The 19,639-nt window shown below is 45.9% G+C and overlaps 2 protein-coding genes across 4 annotated transcripts in view; one reads left to right on the forward strand and one right to left on the reverse strand.

Moving 5' to 3' along the window:
• SLC30A7 (solute carrier family 30 member 7) overlaps positions 1-7,747 on the reverse strand; it is a 30,422-nt gene extending 22,675 nt beyond the window's left edge. The window contains exons 1-5 of one of the 2 annotated variants that reach the window (XM_036452547.2): positions 7,490-7,747; positions 7,203-7,304; positions 4,109-4,222; positions 1,358-1,445; positions 425-551 (exon numbers count right to left, since the gene is read on the reverse strand). In XM_036452547.2, coding sequence (XP_036308440.1) covers positions 425-551; positions 1,358-1,445; positions 4,109-4,222; positions 7,203-7,304; positions 7,490-7,569 — 511 coding nt within the window. In that variant the 5' untranslated portion in view covers positions 7,570-7,747. The remainder of the gene's footprint in view (positions 1-424; positions 552-1,357; positions 1,446-4,108; positions 4,223-7,202; positions 7,305-7,489) is intronic. The other variant, XM_036452546.2, reaches the window with a different exon arrangement.
• Positions 7,748-8,425: 678 nt separating this feature from the next.
• EXTL2 (exostosin like glycosyltransferase 2) lies at positions 8,426-18,509 on the forward strand. Of its 2 annotated transcripts, none has more exons than XM_036453041.2 (5): positions 8,426-8,601; positions 10,869-10,936; positions 13,684-14,111; positions 14,688-14,758; positions 17,132-18,509. In XM_036453041.2, exons 2-5 carry the CDS (start codon positions 10,929-10,931, stop codon positions 17,618-17,620), a joined length of 996 nt encoding a protein of 331 aa, XP_036308934.1. In that variant the 5' UTR covers positions 8,426-8,601; positions 10,869-10,928; the 3' UTR covers positions 17,621-18,509. The 2 variants fall into 2 exon arrangements, with proteins under 2 accessions (XP_036308934.1, XP_045442919.1); XM_045586963.1 differs by lacking the exon at positions 8,426-8,601 and adding an exon at positions 8,934-8,952.
• Positions 18,510-19,639: the final 1,130 nt, after the last annotated feature.

The following is a 19,639-nucleotide window of genomic DNA, read 5'->3' on the forward strand; positions in this document are numbered from 1 at the left end:
CTGTGGGCTGTTCGTGGAGAAGGCGGGCTGGGACATGCGAATGGAAGGATCTGAAGAACAGATGATGGCAAGTTTCTCACCCACATGCACTATAATTTTTTAATAACTAGGTTTGTTTTGTGACTTTGATGTTTGTTTGTCTGTGTTATATAAATGGTGTCATCATCAACAGATGAGCAACACAGGTCTGGAAGGGTCCACACCAAAATCGGAGCACGTGAAACGGAGAAGATGCGACTGTCCAATGAGGGGCGGGGAGAAGTTGGAGGGATGGTTCAGGAAGACATTAATAAGAGTAAAGCCTATTAACATTACTTGTGTTATTACAAGTCCAAGTTTAACTTCGAGAATGGTCAGTTTTCAGAGGTGAGTGACTGAGACGGACACCAGGACGTGAAGAGACAGAGGGCTCGGACCGTCGTACCAGAGCCGTGCGAATGGCCATGGCCTCCGTGCTGGAACACGAATATCCCCACCAGGTTCACCACGAAGCCCAGGACGGAGACCAGCAGCAGGCGCTCGTGGTGCACGTCGGGGGGCGCCAGCGCTCTCTGCAAAACACAAGGCAAGGTTCATCGGGTGACTTCCCCGGGGTCCGCTGGTGGGAACAAAGAGCCGCTGTAAAAATCGTTCAGGTCTTTTCAGAACGAAAAGTCACTCCAGAAATATCTGCCCACCGTCTCTCGGAAGAAAACCAGTATTCACCACACCCGTGGTCGGCAAACAGAGGCTCAAGAGCCACATGTGGCCCTTTGGCCCCTGGAGTGTGGCTCTTCCACAAAGTACCATGGCCTGGGCGAGTCTATTTTGAAGAAGTGGCATTAGAAGAAGTTTAAGTTTAAAAACTGTGGCTCTCCAAAGAAATTTCAATCATTGTACTGTTGGTATTTGGCTCTGTTGACTAATGAGTTTGCCGACCACTGCACCACACTGTAAGAAAGGCAACAATGTTCATTTGGTCTGAAGCCCATCCTTCCGTGGCATTTTAGAGCTTTGCCTTTCATTTCAAGGTCACTCCCCTTGAAATCTTCTTGTTTCCAGGTACCAAATAAGAAGTCCCCCAACCCCCGTCCCACCCCAGAACTCAGATTCTCTTAAGAACTCTCCCAGCATGCCTTTACTTTCCAGTGTCAACACTCCATTTGCACCTGCAAAGCACCATTATTTGCTTTCCATTTTAAGTAGGTGCACATCTAGTTCATTTTTCTCAACTATTTCGTAAGCTCCTCCTATAACCCAAGGCTGTCCTCAACACTTCATAATCGTGTGCAAAACAGCTCTATTACATATACGCTTAGCGAATTAAACATCTTCCTTGCATATATAATTTACCAAATCTAATCATTATCTACTGTACCTCAACTCCTTCTGAGAAAATAAAAAAGGCAGTGAAGATCAAAAACAGCCCGTTGACAAAGCCAGCCAGCACTTCCGCTCTGACATACCTGCAGAGCAAAGTAAACAACCGAATTATTAAGTTATTTCTTACAGATCAAACAGTCAACATCAAACGCATGTTCGATGACCCTAACCCACTTTATACGTTATAAGTGGCCAGCAAAGACCCAGTGTGCATAGTGCAGTGTGTTTTATTGTACATATATTACAAAAACAAGAACATGAATTTCAATATTATGAATTATGCTGAATAGCAGAAAATACAGATTTCCTCACAGCAATCAGAAGACCTTGGAGTGAGGAGGTGTAGAAAGACCGTCCCTAGAAATGTGAAGCTCAGCTTGTCGCTGGAGCAGGAAGAGCAGGACTAAATAGTCAAAGAAGAATCCAAAGAGAAAAAGGGGGAGAAGAGAGCTTGAGAAAGGGGGGTTTGTAACTTATTAATCCATTCTCTCCTAAGGTCGCCTTAGGCCCTCTGCTTTGTGTTATTCAGCTTTCAAATCTCTGGGAAGCGGATTTGATCTGAAGGAAAATAAAATTATTTCTCAAGTATCCCTGAAACCACTTGAGATTTCTTTCCTCTCGCTCTTTTTCTAAGATTAAGAAACGCAGCACGAACGCTGACCTGTTTTTAGAATCAATTCCAGCTTCGCGTCATTCTAGCTGAACTAGTTTTTGAAATTCTGCCCCGCTCCCCGCGGCCTTCAAGGCTTCCTGCCTCCTGCCCGTGGGAGGCGGCGGGGAAAGGGTTTCTTTCTCCAAGAGGCAGCTCGGGCTTAAAGTCACTAAGAACAACTTGAACTTGGCAGCTTTACTTGTTCAAACATTTTTCAAAGGGCACTCACAGCAGCCACTCACTCTTAAACCGCTTTCTGTAGCTTTCTTTAATGACCCAGAATGGACTTAAGGTTTCATGGCGCCAGGGAAGATGTTCTCTCTGAGCATTCAGCCTCTTTGGAGCTCTAGACATAGTGATCCCCTTCTCCGTACTGTAACAATAGTCTGATGGGTGTTCTTGTCTCGCTTTTTATCATTTTACGAGAAACCCTAATCCTTTGGTTATACCCCGAATCAGCAAGTGCTGTCGTAGACTTCATCCTTCAGCACTTGTCAAATGGGCAGTTACTATTTTTACACAGTCGCTCCCCCATCAGAGCCCAGGTTCCTCAAGGCAGGTGCTACATCTTACTTATCTTTCTATCTCTGGAGGAGCAAAGCAGTGGCCCTCAAACATCTGAAGAGAATAGAGGATGGGCAAGAAGCAGAGCATGCTTGCTCCAGAGCAAAGGCAAAGCTGGGCAGAAGGAGGAGGTGAGGGAGCAGGAGTCAGAGCATGCTGGAGGAGGGTGGATGGAGGAGGTGATGAGGGAGCAGGAGTCAGAGCATGCTGGAGGAGGGTGGATGGAGGAGGTGATGAGGGAGCAGGAGTCAGAGCATGCTGGAGGAGGGGGGATGGAGGAAGTGGTGAGGGAGCAGGAGTCAGAGCATGCTGGAGGAGGGAGGAGGAAAGGAAGAGGAGAGAGGAGGGTGGATGGAGAACGGAAGGGAGATTATGGAGGTCCTGCACCGGCAAGGGAAGGGAATCAGTGAAAGAAGGACAGACTGCAAAAGCCAGAGCAAAAGGGACTGAAGAGGAGACTGAGGGAGAAGAGGGAGCAACGAAAAGAGCTGAGAGATACAGCAAAGGGGAGGAGAGAGCGGTAGAGAAGAGTAAGAAAAGGATGTGCGGGAGAGAAGGAATGAGCGGACACAGGCCCAGTAACCAGAAAGAAAGTAGAAACAGAGAGCAGAAGATGGGGGAGAGAATGAGTCTGAGGATGCACCAGAGTGAGAGGCCAGAGAAAATAGGAAGGACAATGAAGAGAGGAGAGACTGTGGAGGGTGGGGGTGGGAAGGACAAGGAAGGAGTGAGGGAGGAAGCAGGCGGAGGGGGCAGAGAGAAAGCGGGCAGAAGAGAGGAAGAGGCTACTGGTTCTCACCACTTTATACATGGATGTAATTACACTGCAGAAAGTCCTATAAGCTAAAAAAAAAAAAAAAAGAAAACATGCAGGCAGAGGCCATCTGATAATGGGAACACCACTGCTTCCATGAGAAATGCCAGCTCTGCCCCTCAGGGCCCCGGGCTTGGGGGCCTGACCCTCCAGTGTGAAAACACCCTCCAAATATTTGAGTCACTCTCCAAACTCAGCAAGAGGTAAAGGGTTTTACGTAAAAGCGGAGCTGAAGAGGGTATGCAATATAAAACCATACTGGGAAAGAATGATTTTAAATAAATCAACAGCAAAATAGCGTCCTAAAAACAAGGACACATGATCATTTGCATAGACTGAAACTTTTTTTCATCTGCTTCAAAAAACTAGGGTAAGTGTTGAGAAATTCAAAATACCTAGTAACAATTTCACCTACAAATTTTGGGTAAAATCAAGATGCCCTAACCCTAAGCAAAAAAACTTAGATGCCAAAAAACCCCACAAGATGTACATTTTGCAGATGACAGGGACATAGTGTTCAGAACCAGGCACCACTACCCCATGCAGTCAGGACGGTGGTTGCCTGTAGGAAGAAGGAACCAGGAGGAGACAAAAGAGATTCAAGGGTTCAAGTTCCATAAGTATGTTCGATTAGTGCAAATTCTTTGAGCTTGAGATTTGTGTATTTTTCTGTGTTTCTTACACGTCAACAAAAAGGATTTTTAAAAAAGTCTTACCCATAAGAGAAAGCATCATTATCTCTCCATTTCGAAATAACAGACGCTGCCAACCCAGCCAAAATGGCAGTGCTATCGAAAAACATGTGAAAAGAGTCGGAAATCAGCCCTAAGCTGGAAGAGAACAAACATGGTGGCGTATTAGAATGGTAACCAAATAGAAGGCATCCTTCTCTACAAATCTAAGAGTCGGCTCTGCTCATCAGGAAGGAATCTTCCAGAAAGACAGCAATGAACTATGATAAAGAAGAAAAGGGAGTGGTGGGGGGGAAGAACAGTACAGGTAGATCAATTCCATACATTCATTATTCCTTCATTCTTTCACTCAGCAAATATATATCAGGCGTCCGATGTACCATGTGATAAGGTGCCCAAATTAGATAAAAGACCCCTCTTTTGATACCGCTTACATTCTAGTGGCAAGTTGAAAGGCAATGGACACTTAATGGGGGAACACACATTAAAGAGGTTATCTGTTCCTCCACTGAAAGACCATCATCCTCAAAAATATAAACCAATTATAAGTTTTTACTTTACAATGAAGGCTCTGAACCAGAATGTTGCAATAAGACCAACTGCTTCTAAGAACTTTTATTTGTGAAGAGTACATTTTATTCATCTTTCTTCCATAAGAGAAAAAATTTGACATTTCATGTTTACAACATCTTGAGCCTGACTTATTACAGAATAAAAGTGAACACAGACATTAGAGTGACCAAGTTCCGGTGAGAAATTTACTCTAGGAACTTAAAATTCTAGTGGAACTTTCAGAAAAAGAGATAACCCAGTCACATAAAGAAACTGTTGATACATCAACAAAGTGAACTAAAAATTGTGGTATCTAAAGAAGACATAGAAAGCCAGACTACAAAAAGGCCACATTTTCTAAATCTGCCAACACTTCAATGGGAACCCATTTGTACTCCCAGTCCACCAATAAAAATTAATAGTTGTGGATGTGATGGTGAACAGGAAGATGAATACTAGCTAACTGAGCTAGGTATTACAGGTACTGGGTCAGTGCTAGATTCCCAATCTAGAATATATCTGGACAAGAGAGCCTTAGGTTAGGAGAGCAAGCCACAGGAGAACAAGTCACATAACACTCATGTTTTCCTTATGAACTGGTGACTTTCCACAATAGCTTGGAAATCAAAGGTTTTAATAATTTCCTCAATAGATCTCTACAAACCAAAAGAAATACTGCCTAAAATAACTTTCCATAAAAGCAGTAATCTAGGTAGTCAAATATGAATCCACTGAACAAGGCATTTCACATACCAACTTATGCAATGGTAGCCCACAGTAAAATATGTGTTGTAATATAAAGTAACTATGGCAAAACTCTACATATATAAACCTATAAACAAAGCTAGTCTTGATACAGTCAGCACATAGGTCACAGTATGGTATAATTTAGGAAGAGTAAAGGATATAAATATTGTATATTTATAATAAATTATGATTATTCCAATACAAGACAATACAGTTGACCCTTGAATAACAGGGAGGTTAGGAACACCCACCTCCTGTGCAGTAAAAAATGCATATAACTTTTGACTCCCAAAAGCTTAACTACTAATAGCCTACTATTCACCGGAAGCCTTACCAATAACACAGTCAATTAACACATATGTTATGTGTATTTTATACTCGATTATTTCCATAAAGTAAGCTGGAGCAAAGAGACAATATTATTAAGGAAATCATAAGAGAAAACACACTTGGAATACTGCTCATATTTGTTGAAAACCATCTGTATGTAAGTGGATCTGCATAGTTCAAACCCGTGTTGTTCAAGGGTTAACTATACAGTGCTTTTAACATGTACAATTCATTGAAGGGGATTAATATTACAGGACATGTATATCTGATTCCCAGAGGACTCAACATATGATGATGGTTATGACACATGTTTCGATTATGCAGTTAAGATCCAAGTGGTCACTCCATGATAACCTTCGTAAGTTGCTGAGTATTACTGACAAAACTGCATTCACGTTTGCACTGAAAAGTAGTCGCACTTTTCATATAAAAGTATATACAGGTCACCAAAACTGGTGATACTATCTAATGTCATTGCTCAATTTCAACAGTAATAAAGCTCAAGGACAGCAACTGTCTGTGAAAATGGCCCTTCATGAACAGAGACGACGTCTACTTAGTGAACAGAACACACGACGGGGAACCCAAGACCCCCTGAAGTCTCATATAAAAGACTGAGTGCTGGCTATCATCAGATTCTCAAATGGATATGAGACTTAAAGACAATCACTACACCCGGAAGTGTGATGATTCTATTGTTGGTTGAACAATTTTATAAGGCCCTTAAGTTATCCAACGGCAAACAACTAGAGTGTAGTATTTCACTTCCATGGTTAAACTGGTTATACCTCTTCCCAAAGCAGTTAAAAAAAACCAACAACAACAAAAACAAAAGTAACACCAAACACCATGAGAGGTACGCTTTTTAGGAAACTCTATGGGATTCCCTACTGCAGGCAAGACCAGAGGGAACTCCTGAGACAGTTTCAGCATAAAATTAAAACAGAGAAGTGAATGGAAGAGATGACACTTGTCTACCTGGATGTCCCCTGTATAAACCTCCTCCGGGTTCCAAGATCTCACAACAAAGTAAGTAGAACATCTCCGGTATTCCCTCTAGGAATCCTAAGGATGAAATCCAAATGCCACTCCCCCACAGACGGGCAAGGACACTCCCCCGGGAGGCAGGAAATGCGTTTCTCGCAATCCCAAGAAAGTGGACAAAGAAGCTAAGGGATGTGGAAAGACTCTCTCCCCCTGCCCAAATGAGGGGGGGACTTGTCACTCTTGTTGGACAGAGTGGGGGCGGGGGGGGGGGACACTAAGGGGGAGGGGGCCCATATCGTAAGGACTGCTGCACGCGGTGGGCCCCGATTTAAGAAACAGTAGCCACGCCAGACAGGTGTGGACAAGAGGAAGCAACTGGGCAGCAGAGGCGGCGGCACCGGCGGGACCTGACCCTCCCGGCGACTAGCTACGTGGCATTCAGCAAACAGAGCCCGGTCTCCGCCACCCGGGCTTCCGCCCCAGCCCTTCCCCCTTCGGTTACCAGTTGCTCCAGATGCCGTAGAGGAGTTCCACAAAAGCGAAAGAGAGGTTGAGGCACAGGAAGAAAAACAGGTTCCGAGACGTCTTGTCCGACAGGATCGACCTGGGCACGACAAAGTGGGGAAAGCCCGCGAGTCCAAGCGGGGCCGGGACCCGGACGCGGGCCCCCCCTCTCCAGACGCTCCCAGTCCCCAAGTGAGGGTGGCCCTAGCGCCCCCTTCCCTGCACCTCGGGCCACGCTTCAACCTGGACCTTGTCCCCACTCCCCGCACACAGGGCACCCCGCACCTAAACCAGCCCGAGATCTTGCCCAACAGATTGAACTTGGGTGGTTTGTATTCATCGTCCTTGATGGACAGGGGCAGCATCTTCAATGCCCGGCGAAGGGCCGGGTCTCCCGCGCTCTGGAAGTGGCTCCGTGGGTGATGGTGGCGACAGCGGTGATGCCTGCGGACGGGAATCCCCCCGCGATCGTCCCGGGCCGCGCGCCGATTACAGACACAGACACAGACACAGACACGGACACACGCCCGGGAACACGCCGACTTCCGGCCCGGGCCGCGCAACGCGTCCTGGGACGGGGCAGGGGGCGGGGCTTGAGCGGTGGGCGTGTCGTGTGTGGTGGGCGGGGCTTAGGGCTGGCACCACGTTGCTGCCGCGCAGCCGCCGTGGGGTTCGGAGGGGATGGCAGGCAGCGCCGAGGGGTCTGAGGCGCCGCGATCCGCCCCCTGGAAGCAACTCCTGAGCTGAGGCGGTCGCTCCCGGCTCCCACGCGACCGCCTCGCCTCGACGTCCCCGGAGGCGCGGCGGCCTGGGCCCGCCTCGTCGCCACGTTCCCCCCTTCCCCCCCCACTCCGATCGAGTTCAACCCCGGCGCGGGCGGCAGCAAGAGCCCGGGGATGCGGGGGGCGACGCATCCTGTCGCCGCCATTCCGCAGGCAGCGCCCGTGACGGTGTCGCAGGGTGCCCTCCGCGGGCCGCCCCGTGCCGGTGGCCCGGCCAGCCAGCCCGAGCACGGCGCCGGACCCCTCCGTGCGGCCACGCGCGACCGTGGGCGGCTGTGGTCCTGAGGGACGAGGGCGCGAGTGCGGGGAGCGGCCGCCAGCCCGCGCCTCAGGGGGTCTCGGCGGGCGCGGGGCCGCCTCGTCCCGGGGACACTCCCCCAGGCGCCTCTCCCGGACTTTGTAGGGGAAGGTCAGGTGCATCACGTGAGTGACCCCCACTGTCACCTGCGGGGACCGGCTCGTGGTGCGGTGGGACAGGAAGTGGGGCGTCCCCTACTCCGGTTCACCCCGCAGCACGGCGCCGCTGGCCTCGGGAAAAGGCACCCGTGGGCCGGCGAGGCGCCCCCTCCGCGTGTGACCCCGAAACTCGGGCTCCGGCTGCCGCTGCCCTCCCAGGTGAGCGAGCCGCAGCAAGGTTTGGGGGGGGGGGGGCGGTGCGTGGTTTTTTCTTCGGGTCCTGGGCCTTTGTTGGAAGGGGTGGCGGGGTAGAGAGTGGCCGGTTTTATTTTGAAAATATCATTTACTTACTCTCTAATTCAAGGTGGTGGGGGAGGGGAGTGTTCCTGTTCGTTCCAACTGCGGTGCAAAGAGATCCCGGGAATTTAAGTTCTGGAGAGGGTGTTTGGACTCTGCGTCTATGTCACAAGTCCTTTCCCTTCAGTGTAGGGATGTTTCCCTTTAGTCACATGCACTTCTGTTAGCCATAGACTTTGAACTTCACTCGAGCTCGAAGTGGGTGCACACCAGGTGAAGATAGATAAATATTTCCGTGGCAACTGGGTTTTCCTACAAACCTGCTTTATTTCAACGTGCTGTGACTTCAAGGGGGAGAGGGGGACTGGGAATAACCAGATCTCAGCCATCGATTCCCCGTAACTCAAGGTCAGCTGCAGCCGAAGCCCGTGTTTTTGTCATCTGCCTTTGAAATAATTGTGCAGTGGGGGGATTCCCAGGGGCAGGGGAGACTAAATGGTGATGGAGCAAGACTTGACTTGGGGTGGTGAATGCCCTGTACAATGTACAGATGATGCATTATAGAACTGTACCTCTGAGACCTACAGAACTTAATTAACCAATGTCACCCCAGTAAACTCATCAACGAAAAGGAAAAGAATTTGTGCATTTTAGCATTGCTATCCATTGCCCCACTGGTTTATGCAGAAATATTTTCACAGAGTTTTAAAATGCATTGGGGAAATCAAAGTTTAATTTCGGTTATATCGGGACTCCCAAATTCCACCAGTCTCCACCCCAAAGACATAACGTAGGTTTTCCTGGGACTGGAAGGGCCTTCTTTCAAAAGGGTCAAAGCATGCAGTCTTGGGTGGCATAACTATTGGCTTCAACACTCAGGCCTTGGGGATTTGTAAATTGGACCATTTAAATCAGGAAAAGTTGTATGAATGGAAAATGTTTGACCGTGTCTCACTTCTTTAGTCATCGTGAAGAAATACTTGTCTATGTACATTAACCAACATATGTTGTCAGAGCTAAAGCTAGTTTCTTTCATTCCTTCAATAATCACTTAGTGTCTGTTGTATGCGAGGCTCTGAGACGGGTTAGGGGAAGGAAATGGGTTACGGAGCCAGGTTCTTTCCAAGTAATGGCATGGAAGAAGCTGAGGAGAGGGGGTTAGTGACAGGCAGATCTGCTCAGGGTTTTTGAACTGTGATGGGTAAGTGCACAGAGCTGCCCTTGGTACCTCGGGGAGGGACAGCTATCACTCAGTGAGTCTTTGGTGAGTACTAAGTCCTCCTTTTGCCCTTTCCATAACTTGTATCATGAAAGGACATGATTTTGGAAAATAAAAAATGATTCTTCAGAACTTTTCTGGTGGGCATTACAGATTAGAAGTCTCCAGGTTCTTGATGCCTTCGTGTTACAAGATGACATGGTGTATAAGATTATAAAATAGATGGCATGGTAATGAACATTTTAAAACTAATAAATGGATATCTACTTTGAACATTTTAATAACTGCTTATATCCTATCCTACTAACTAACTGCATTAGGTTAACTATGCAGACTCTCTGGGGGAATAAAACCAGCTTTTCAGACATGTGATGGAGGGCTGTAAGAAATGAGAACAGAGAATTAAAGGGCAGAACCTCATCCGCAGCCAGGGTTCTAGCTCCTTTCCAGCAATAGTCATGGAGGAATCGAAAGGGTGCCACCTGCCATTCCTCAGTCACCAGCCCCGGCATCTATCTGCACCCATATTTGAGGTGCCATGGTTTTTAGATGTTTCACATTGAATGCCTTGTGATCCTTTAGTGAAAAAAGGAGCTGTGGTGGTGGATAAAACTAGGATACTTAAGAATCTAGAAATTGAATACAAGTAATTGCTAATGTGTTTAGAGAGTTTGCTCTATGGCATATATATTCTGGTTTCAAATGTATAAACACACAAGATAGTGGGGATGATCTGTGCTTATTCTGCTTCTGGAAAGAGGCAAACAAAAATGTGGAAGTGTTATCACCAGCCTATAGGATGGCATTATCTACCTCGTTACCTAAATGTGATTTTTAGAGCACAGAATAGCAAATTTTAATTTCCAGAAATAATTCAAAGCCTGTGGACAATGACATTGAAAGAATTTGTTTAAATGTTTCTGCTGATTGACAAAAACATCACAGACAGTTCTTTTATTTCCCTTAATAGTGTCAAGAGAGTCTGTTCCTATCAATTACTGAAGCCATAAGGAAAAAAAATTGAGCTATCATGATGAGGTAAGTATCAGTATTTTTTTGGCTCTGTTTAAGTTGTGATATAATACACATATTTGACATCTTAACCATTTTTAGTGTACAGTTCAGTAGGGTTAAGTATGTTTACATTATCGAACAATCCATCTCTGGAACGTTTTCATCTTATAAAACAGAAATTCTGCACCCATGAACTCCCCACTTTCCCAGGCCCCTGCATCTACCATTGTACTTTCTGTTTCTATGAAATTGACTACTCAAGGTTCCTCATATGAGTGGAATCATAGAGTATCTGTCTTTTTGTGACTGGCTTATTTCATATAGCACAATGTCCTCAAGGTTCATCCATTTTGTAGCATGTATCAGAATTTCCTTCCTTTTTTATGGCTGAATAATATTCCATTGTATGGGTATACCACATCTTGTTTATCTCTTGATGGACATTTGGATTTCTTCTACCCTTTGGCTATTGTGAATAATGCTGCTATGAATAGGGGTGAGGTACGTGTATTCTTATTAGAGAAAAAATATTCCCTATAGAGGTAACTTTGATTCCTTGGAAATAAGGTGGTTTGGTTTTGTTTTTTTTAATATATTTTATTGATTTTTTTACAGAGAGGGATAGAGAGCTATCGATAGAAACATCGATGAGAGAGAAACATTGACCAGCTGCCTCCTGCACACCACTATTGGGGATGTGCCCACAACCAATGTACATGCCCTTGACCAGAAACGAACCTGGGACCTTCCAGTCTACAGACCGACACTCTATCCACTGAGTCAAATCAGTTTCAGCAATAAGGGGGTTTTTGTTTGTGTGGGGTTTCTTTTAATAGAATTTTATTGATTTCAGAGAGGAAGGGAGACGGAGAGAGAGATAGAATCATCAATGATGAGAATCATTGACCAGCTGCCTCCTGCACACCCCCCACTGGGGACCAAGCGCGAAACCTGGGCATGTGCCCTTAGCTGAGATCGAACCCAGGACCCTTTAGTTCACAGGCCGATGCTCTATCCACTGAGCCAAACCAGCTAGGGCTGGAAATAAGTTTTTGCTTGAGCCATGGTCTATTAGAAAATACTGTTATGTATCTTTTTTTATCCTATCTATTGAAATAGTAATTCCGATTATAGAGGAAAATCAATACCTATAAAATTGAAATAGTCTTGTAGACTAGATCAAAGCTGAAATTACAGGAAGACGCTAAAAATATAAAGAGACTCAAGTGTGAGAGTCGGGAGCTTGTTCTGACCTACCACTCTTCCAGTGGCTCAGCAAAAAAAAACAACTTAATATTCTCTATGTCAGCGATTCCATCTGAGAAATGGGATGGATACATTTTACTTCCCTTCTTTATGCTTTGAGAGACTATGTAACATAAAGGGGGAAAGGGCCTGACCATTTGCATTACTATCAGTAAGCTCTGTGAAGGCAGAAATTGAGTGGGCCAGTTCCTTACAAGCCCTAGAGCCTGACAGTGCTGGGCGCGCAGTAAGCCCCAATAAATGTTTGTTGACTGACAGGTGTCTACCACGGATATATTTTATATAACCTTCCTTTAATAAAGTTAGAAAGCCCATATGAATTGAGATTGCTTCCATGTTAGCTCTGATATCTAAAACTGTTTATACATTATGTGTATGAAAATCTGTTTCTCTCAGAGAGATGATTACAGATGAGAGCCAGTTGCTGAAAGCCAGTATTGTGTATGTACTAGTAAATACTGGGAGAGGGGCCCATAGAATATTCCAGTCTTGCCTCCCCTCTTTTTCCGTGTGCCTAAAGCAGAGAGAGGTTCACATGCAAAGCTCCAGTACCCGGCCCGGCCTGGTGAGAGTGATGTGTTTACAGCGGTACTGTGCTTCTTTCCAACTCATTTCTGGAACTAATTTCGAATAGCACTGTGTTGAGCTAAAAATGCCGTTCTATTTCTAGGCTTTCTTCATAGGATGCATTGATGCCTCGCATCCTTACAGTCATAATGTTCTCTTAGGAATAAGGCCACTCCTTCCTCTGCCCCAATCTATGTCACTTCCAAACCCCATCATCATCATCATCACACAGGAGCTGCAATCAGGAGGCAATTCCAGGAGAAAGATGTCAGGCTAGCAGGAGGTTTTATCTAGCACAATTCAGACCTGTGCACTCCGAGGGGAAAGAGGACCTCACTGTCTGCCTAGTAACAGACAGCTGGTTCCAGGAGGCAGGGCTTTGAAAAAACTTTATACATACAGTATATATTACTTCCTTCTAAAGCAGTGATGATAAAGCAACCTAGCTCATAGATAATGGCTGCTTAAAGAAGTATTGAGGAATGTGATGCTTTGTATAAGCTCTTGGAGCTGGGCGGGCAGGGGGTGGGGGGTGGGGAGAAGGGAGAATGCCAGATTGCTGGGCAGTTTTCACTGTGGAAAATGCCATAAGGTCTTTCTTAAAAGACAAGTATATACCCGAGAGAGATGAAAACACATTCACATAAAAACTTGTATATGAATGTTCATAGCAGCATTATCCATAATAGCAAAATGTGGACTCTTCCTGTTTGGCGTATAGGTCTTTTGTCGGCAGCTACCAAGCAGGAAGATCCAGGAGGGAGGGTCATTCCTTTTTATTTTTTATTTTGGGGCCTTTTTATTTTTGCCTTAGCCCAAATCACCTTATCAGGGAGGCGGGGAAAGTGAACTTGAACCACGTAAGATAAAATGAACCGATTTTCTCATTAACAAGCACGGAGACGCATGAGAAGGCTGATGTTTTGTTTCTCCTCCAGGTGTTACCACATCTGCAAACTTCCCGGCCGAGTGCTGGGCGCCCGCGTGCTCCGCCTCTCTCTGGTGGCCATCCTCGTGCTGCTCCTGGTGGCTGGGGCGCTGACCACTCTCCTTCCCAACAACAAAGACGACAAGATGCTGTCGTGGCGGAGGGAGGTGAAGGCCCAGGGCCAGTCCGCCCTGGCTTCCTTCACTCTCATCATGCAGACGTACAACAGGTCTGATCTGCTGCTGCGGCTGCTCAATCACTACCAGGCGGTGCCGCAGCTGCACAAAGCCATCGTGGTGTGGAACAATGTTGGGGAGAAGCCACCGGAGGACTTGTGGAACTCTCTGGGGCCGCACCCCGTGCCCGTGATCTTCAAACCCCAGACCACCAACAGGATGAGAAATCGGCTCCAGGCCTTCCCAGAACTGGAGACCCAGGGTGAGTCATAGCAACACAGGGAGCTGGATTGTAGGCGGATGGCTGGACTCCTCCTGTCTTTAATGGCCTAGAGAAGATGGGGGAAGTTTAGTCATTAGAAAGCACTTTGAGAACTTCAGGGACAGTTCCCAGGATGTCAAGAAGCAGCTTCGTGGGGAGGAAAGCACATACATGTGATAGCAGGGACAAGAGGTTGCGATTGCAAAGGCAGATATGCTGTGCTTGCACATGCTGCGTCACAGAGGTAGCGGAGGCCACGTATGCTTAATGTATTTCTTGCCACCGCCTTCTACATAGCAGTCACACAGGTTATCATTTGCTTTAAAGAACCTCGGTGTTATTTATATCAATATATAGTTTCTACAATAATAGGTGATAATTTCCCCCTCAGACAATCATAAAAATCAATTACCGTTCAAATCAAAATTTCTGCTAGACAATTCTCTCCAAGAATACAGTTACTTACTAATTTTGTTAGTACCTCATGTGAACAATCTATATAGACACTGGTGCATCTTACTCATTGTGTTTTCATTTCCAAATGATTCGGTTTTCAATTTTTCCCTTTCGTTTCAGCCGTGTTAATGGTCGATGACGACATGCTAATTAGCGCCCAAGACCTTGTGTTTGCTTTCTCCGTTTGGCAGGTAAGGTTGCCCAGTCTTTTGTGAACTCTTTAGCATGGAGTCCTGTCTGGTGTTAGCTAGAGCAGTGTGGGTTTAATGTGGTGTCATCCAACACAGCTTGGGCAATTTTGTCCAAAAGAGAGCGTCATTTGTGATGTGGTCATCGAGCCTTCCTGTGCTCCTTTAAGCCAGCCTGCAGGTTATGCGTCCTTTATCCATATTTGACTTATCTGTGAGGTTCTGGGGGGGGAGCAGTGCGGAAATGACCTGGTGTGTAGTCCAGCAAAGACTGGCATCCAGAGATGTTTTCGCAGGGACACAGGCATGTCTCAGATGAGAAGTGTATTTTTGTATTAACCTTTGTTAAAAGAAAACAACCCTTATAGCCAGCAAATTTACTCCTGATTCTGTGGTCATTGTTTAGAAGTCAGTAATGACAATTCTGCATGTACCATTGCTGTGACAGGTATGTGTGGTTTTTTTCCTAAATCCTGCTGGATGACCAGGCACAGATTGCTCAGCGGCCCGCCATTCTAAAAATACAGCACTTCCTGCTGACCGTGTGTTAGCTGTGGCTGACTTTTAGCAGTTGCACTAGTTACCTGAAACCACACTGCAGACAAATACTGAAACCCTGTCCAACATTTAAACAAGGTGCTCCCCAGTAAATGGTCTGATTTGCACGGTAGTAACCTCCTTAGTTAGAATTCTGTTGCATCCCCTAAAATGTATTTTTTGCTGATCTGACAAAAAATAGGTATAATTTTTATTTACTCACACAAGACAGCTATTGTTGTATTGGCCGTTGTCATTTTTTTTTTTTTAATATGGCAATCTAAGGGGAAAAAGATCAGTGCTCCTGACTTAGTCAGATATTACATGTTTTAAACATTCTTATAGCAACCTGTTGAAAATAGTTGGATTATAGTATAGTTAAGATTATGTGCTCTCCTAAGGGTGGTTTTGCTCATTTCAAAGGTGTGCTAAGGGACAGGGCTTGCGTAAGGCAAAGAGAAACCTTTTACTAAAGAAGTCATAGGCCTGGGAAATGACTACCCACCATAACTTGCCCAATTAGGAATTTATGATCAGATCACCATGAGGTTATTTTCCATAGAACCCCTTTTCCATGCGCACTTTGAAATGGGATTTAAACCCTGCCAGAGAGAGAGAGAGAGAGAGAGAGAGAGAGAGAGAGAGAGAGAGAGAGAGAGAGAAAGAGGATGTGTATGTGTGTATATGTGTGTGTGTGTGTGTGTGTGTGTGTGAGAGAGAGAGAGAGAGAGAGAGAGAGATTCTGGAGAGTCTGTTCTTACCTCTTTCACATGCTTTACTGGTTTTCTTTTACTTGTTGATTTGTTTTAGTCACTCTACCCTTAATAATATTGTGTTACTGCTCTCCTTTCTTCAGTCATCCTGACACATCTCATTTTATACACACACACACACACACACACACTCTAATGACCTGTTGGCAGGAATATACATGCAAGACTCCCACTACCGCACCTCTCCTGCTTGCCCACCTGTCCCGCCCGCCCCAATGCGCCCTCCTCCACAGCCACCATCTCCGAGGCTGCACGCACTGCCACCACCGCTGCGCACCTCGCCTGCCCCCCCCCCCGTCCCTCCCCCCCCCTCCCCCGCACGCACTGCCAGTGCTTTTTCTCCAGTAGCTGCAGTCGCCTTGCTTTCCACTTTCCCTCCCTTTTCCTTCTATGCTATCTTCAGTTTCACTCCTCCCTCCCTTCACGTATACAGATTAACCACCACCTTTGTTGGGTTAATTTGCATTCTCTGGTTGGTGAGCATGGCTGGTGGGTGTAGCGGAGTGATGGTTAATTTGCATATTACTCTATTATTATGTAGGAGATATATATATATATATATATATATATTCATATTTTTTAAAAGGAAACACCAGGCTGAAAAGGGATAAAGATATTACTTTGTCTAAAAAATCAACAGTGACTTTCAGGAAATTTGGTATCAACGTGGAAATACAGTAAACTCGTACATGTAGACTCATAATCCTAAGAGATTAGAACAGTTTTCGAAAGAATCGCACTATGTCATGTTTCCTGGAATATGCAGCATTCATACAGCCTGCTTCCCCGAGGTGAGCTGGCAAGATCCAGCCTCTGGTGACCAGAGTGATTGATACAGATTGTGTTTGAATCAGAACGTCTGCGAGGCTAGGGATTTGGGCTGTGAAGCAATTTGGCTGTGAACGTGGCAGGATCTGGACATACGAAGTTGCCTTGGAGTTCAGTGAAACAGGAACCAAATGAAGCTAGCAGATTTATTTCCTTCTCTCTGTAATAAGTCATTGCCTTTCCACTATGTCTGCTCCAAAGAAATGTCCACTCACTTGTTCTTTTTCCATCTGTTCAGCAATTTCCTGACCAAATTGTAGGATTTGTCCCCAGGAAGCATGTTTCCACTGCGTCAGGCGTCTACAGCTACGGAGGCTTTGAGCTGCAGACACCGGGCGTGGGGGACGGTGACCAGTACTCCATGGTGCTGATTGGGGCCTCGTTCTTCAGCAGCAAGTACCTCGAGCTCTTCCAGAGGCAGCCCGCAGCCGTCCACGCCCTGATCGATGACACACAAAACTGTGATGACATTGCCATGAACTTCCTCATTGCCAAGCACACGGGGAAGACTTCGGGGGTGTTTGTAAAGCCTGTGAACATGGGCAACTTGGAGAAAGAAACCAGTGGGGGCCATTCGGGAATGTGGCATCGAGCAGAGCACTTCCTGCAGAGGTCTTACTGCGTCAATAAGCTCGTCAGCGTCTACGGAGGCATGCCCCTCAAGTACTCCAACCTCATGATCGCTCAGTTCGGCTTTCCCTATGCCAACCACAAAAGTAAGCTGTGAATGCCAAGCAGAAACAAACCTCACACAGCTTAGCAGTTGAGTAGCTTCTTCACACTGGTTGCTTGTTTGTTTGTTTTTAAAGCAACATCATGAACCTTTATCCACTCTGGAACCTTTATCCACAAAGGAAAAAATTGCAGCACTCCTTGGATGTAAAAGCCACATGAACTTCAAAACCCAAGAGTCAGGGAGGTCTTCTTGTGAGTAGTGTTCCTGGACATAACTCCTGGGTCAGTGACTTGATCATGCATTCTGAAATGGCCCTATGGTTTCTCTAATGCCTGGCATTTGCCTTAAGGACCCATCGTGAGCTGTTCCAGGATTAGAAGCGTTTCAGCTTTTCATTAAAGGACAGTCACTAAAGGCACAAGGAATGGTGGGTCTCACCCGTATCACACACTGGAACTTTCCTGACTCGGGGTTCAGCGTCCCTGTGGTGCCTCAGCCAGCCTTCCCAGGGCTGACTCAACCTGGCTCGGCTTTGGGGCAACCATCGTGCTTTTCTTTCTGTCCATAAGACTTCTGGACTCTGGGCTTCCTGTAATAGCTGAAGGACGTCTCTGTTCTGCTTGATCTCCATGAACGTTTCCTGCATGGATCACGGGAAAGTGCAGCTACTGTTTTTATAAGCAGCTAACATGCGGCGAAGAGTCGATGTTTTACCAGGTTCAGGTGGTGCATTTTTGTCACTGAGCCTGACCTCGAGATGGTACATTGGTTTTTATATTTTATAAAATATCCCTTCTGAAAGAATGTTGAGTAGGCACAGGCGGAAGTCGAAACTCTAGTATCAAAAGATCTTTACTGTTGGGGTATAGGTTATCACATGGAAGCTAGAGTCCTGTGTGTTATACACAGTCTTGCATTCAGAACTTTTTTTTTTCCTCCCCCCAAAAAAAGATGTAAGGCACTATTTATCATGAAATTTTGATTACACATAGATACAGGAAAAAATAAAGGATTTTTCTCATGGTAGAGGAATTCTATAGGGAGTCTGCACAGGTTACAGTACATTGCCCATGCTGCTGTAAGAGCTAGTGTGTGTTCCATGGTGTGTGTTTGGTCCTTGCTCACCACTGGCAGTAAGGAGCACTTCCGAAGGCCCTCCGCCTCCTCCCATAATGCCATTCTATCCCCACAATTGCAAAGCTGTGAAAACATTATCATAATCCTGGTTTATGTTCCAACAATGAGGTCTTTGTGTAGTTAGTCCAGTATGTGTTATTTCTTTTGCATTGGCATGTGTGTGTGAGCTAATACAGTCAGATAAAGCTAGTAGAAAGCAGAAACTCTCTAAGAATGTAATGTAGTTATCTGCTCTGTCCTCTTGGGATTGCACTGTCATATAAATAAAAAATGAGCTTTTACCATTCAGGTGTTCTGTGTTAATTAAGCAGATTTGTGTTTTTTACAAACCTCTCAAGTGTTCTAATACATAGCTCAGGGGAAGACAGGGGCATTCTCTACATTCCCCTCTGGATTAATATTCCCAGATTTTTTTTTTTCCGTTTGTGTTCTTAAACTTAAGCATCACTAAGTTAATTATATCACCAGGCCTCTATCATATCTAATAAAAGAGTAACATGCAGCCGAATCCGGTTTGGCTCAATGGATAGAGCGTCGGCTTGGGGACTGAAAGATCCCGGGTTCGATTCCGGTCAAGGGCATGTACCTTGGTTGCGGGCATATCCCCAGTAGGGGGTGTGCAAGAGGCAGCTGATCGATGACTTTCTCTCATCGATGTTTCTAACTCTGTATCTCTCTCCCTTCCTCTCTGTACAAAATCAATAAAATATATTTTTAAAAAAAAAGTAATATGCAGATTGACCATTCACTCCAACACACAATATGGCTGCCCCCATGTGGATACAAGATGGCCAACAGGGGAGGGCAGTTGGGAGGGACCAGGCCTGCAAGGGAGAGCAGTTGGAAGCAATCAACCCGGAAGGAGAGGGCTGGAAGGGGAGCAGTTAGGCATCAATTGGGCTGGCCTGGGAGTGGTTAGGGGTGATCAGGCTG

The sequence above is a fragment of the Pipistrellus kuhlii genome, unplaced genomic scaffold (genome assembly GCF_014108245.1).
Source record: "Pipistrellus kuhlii isolate mPipKuh1 unplaced genomic scaffold, mPipKuh1.p scaffold_m20_p_24, whole genome shotgun sequence".
In the NCBI taxonomy this organism is placed as follows: domain Eukaryota; kingdom Metazoa; phylum Chordata; class Mammalia; order Chiroptera; family Vespertilionidae; genus Pipistrellus; species Pipistrellus kuhlii.

Coding starts and splice junctions, on each gene's coding strand:
- EXTL2 (XM_036453041.2), top strand. Junction 14,112..14,687: donor CCCAGAACTGGAGACCCAGG/GTGAGTCATAGC, acceptor CTTTCGTTTCAG/CCGTGTTAATGGTCGATGAC. Junction 14,759..17,131: donor TTGCTTTCTCCGTTTGGCAG/GTAAGGTTGCCC, acceptor CCATCTGTTCAG/CAATTTCCTGACCAAATTGT.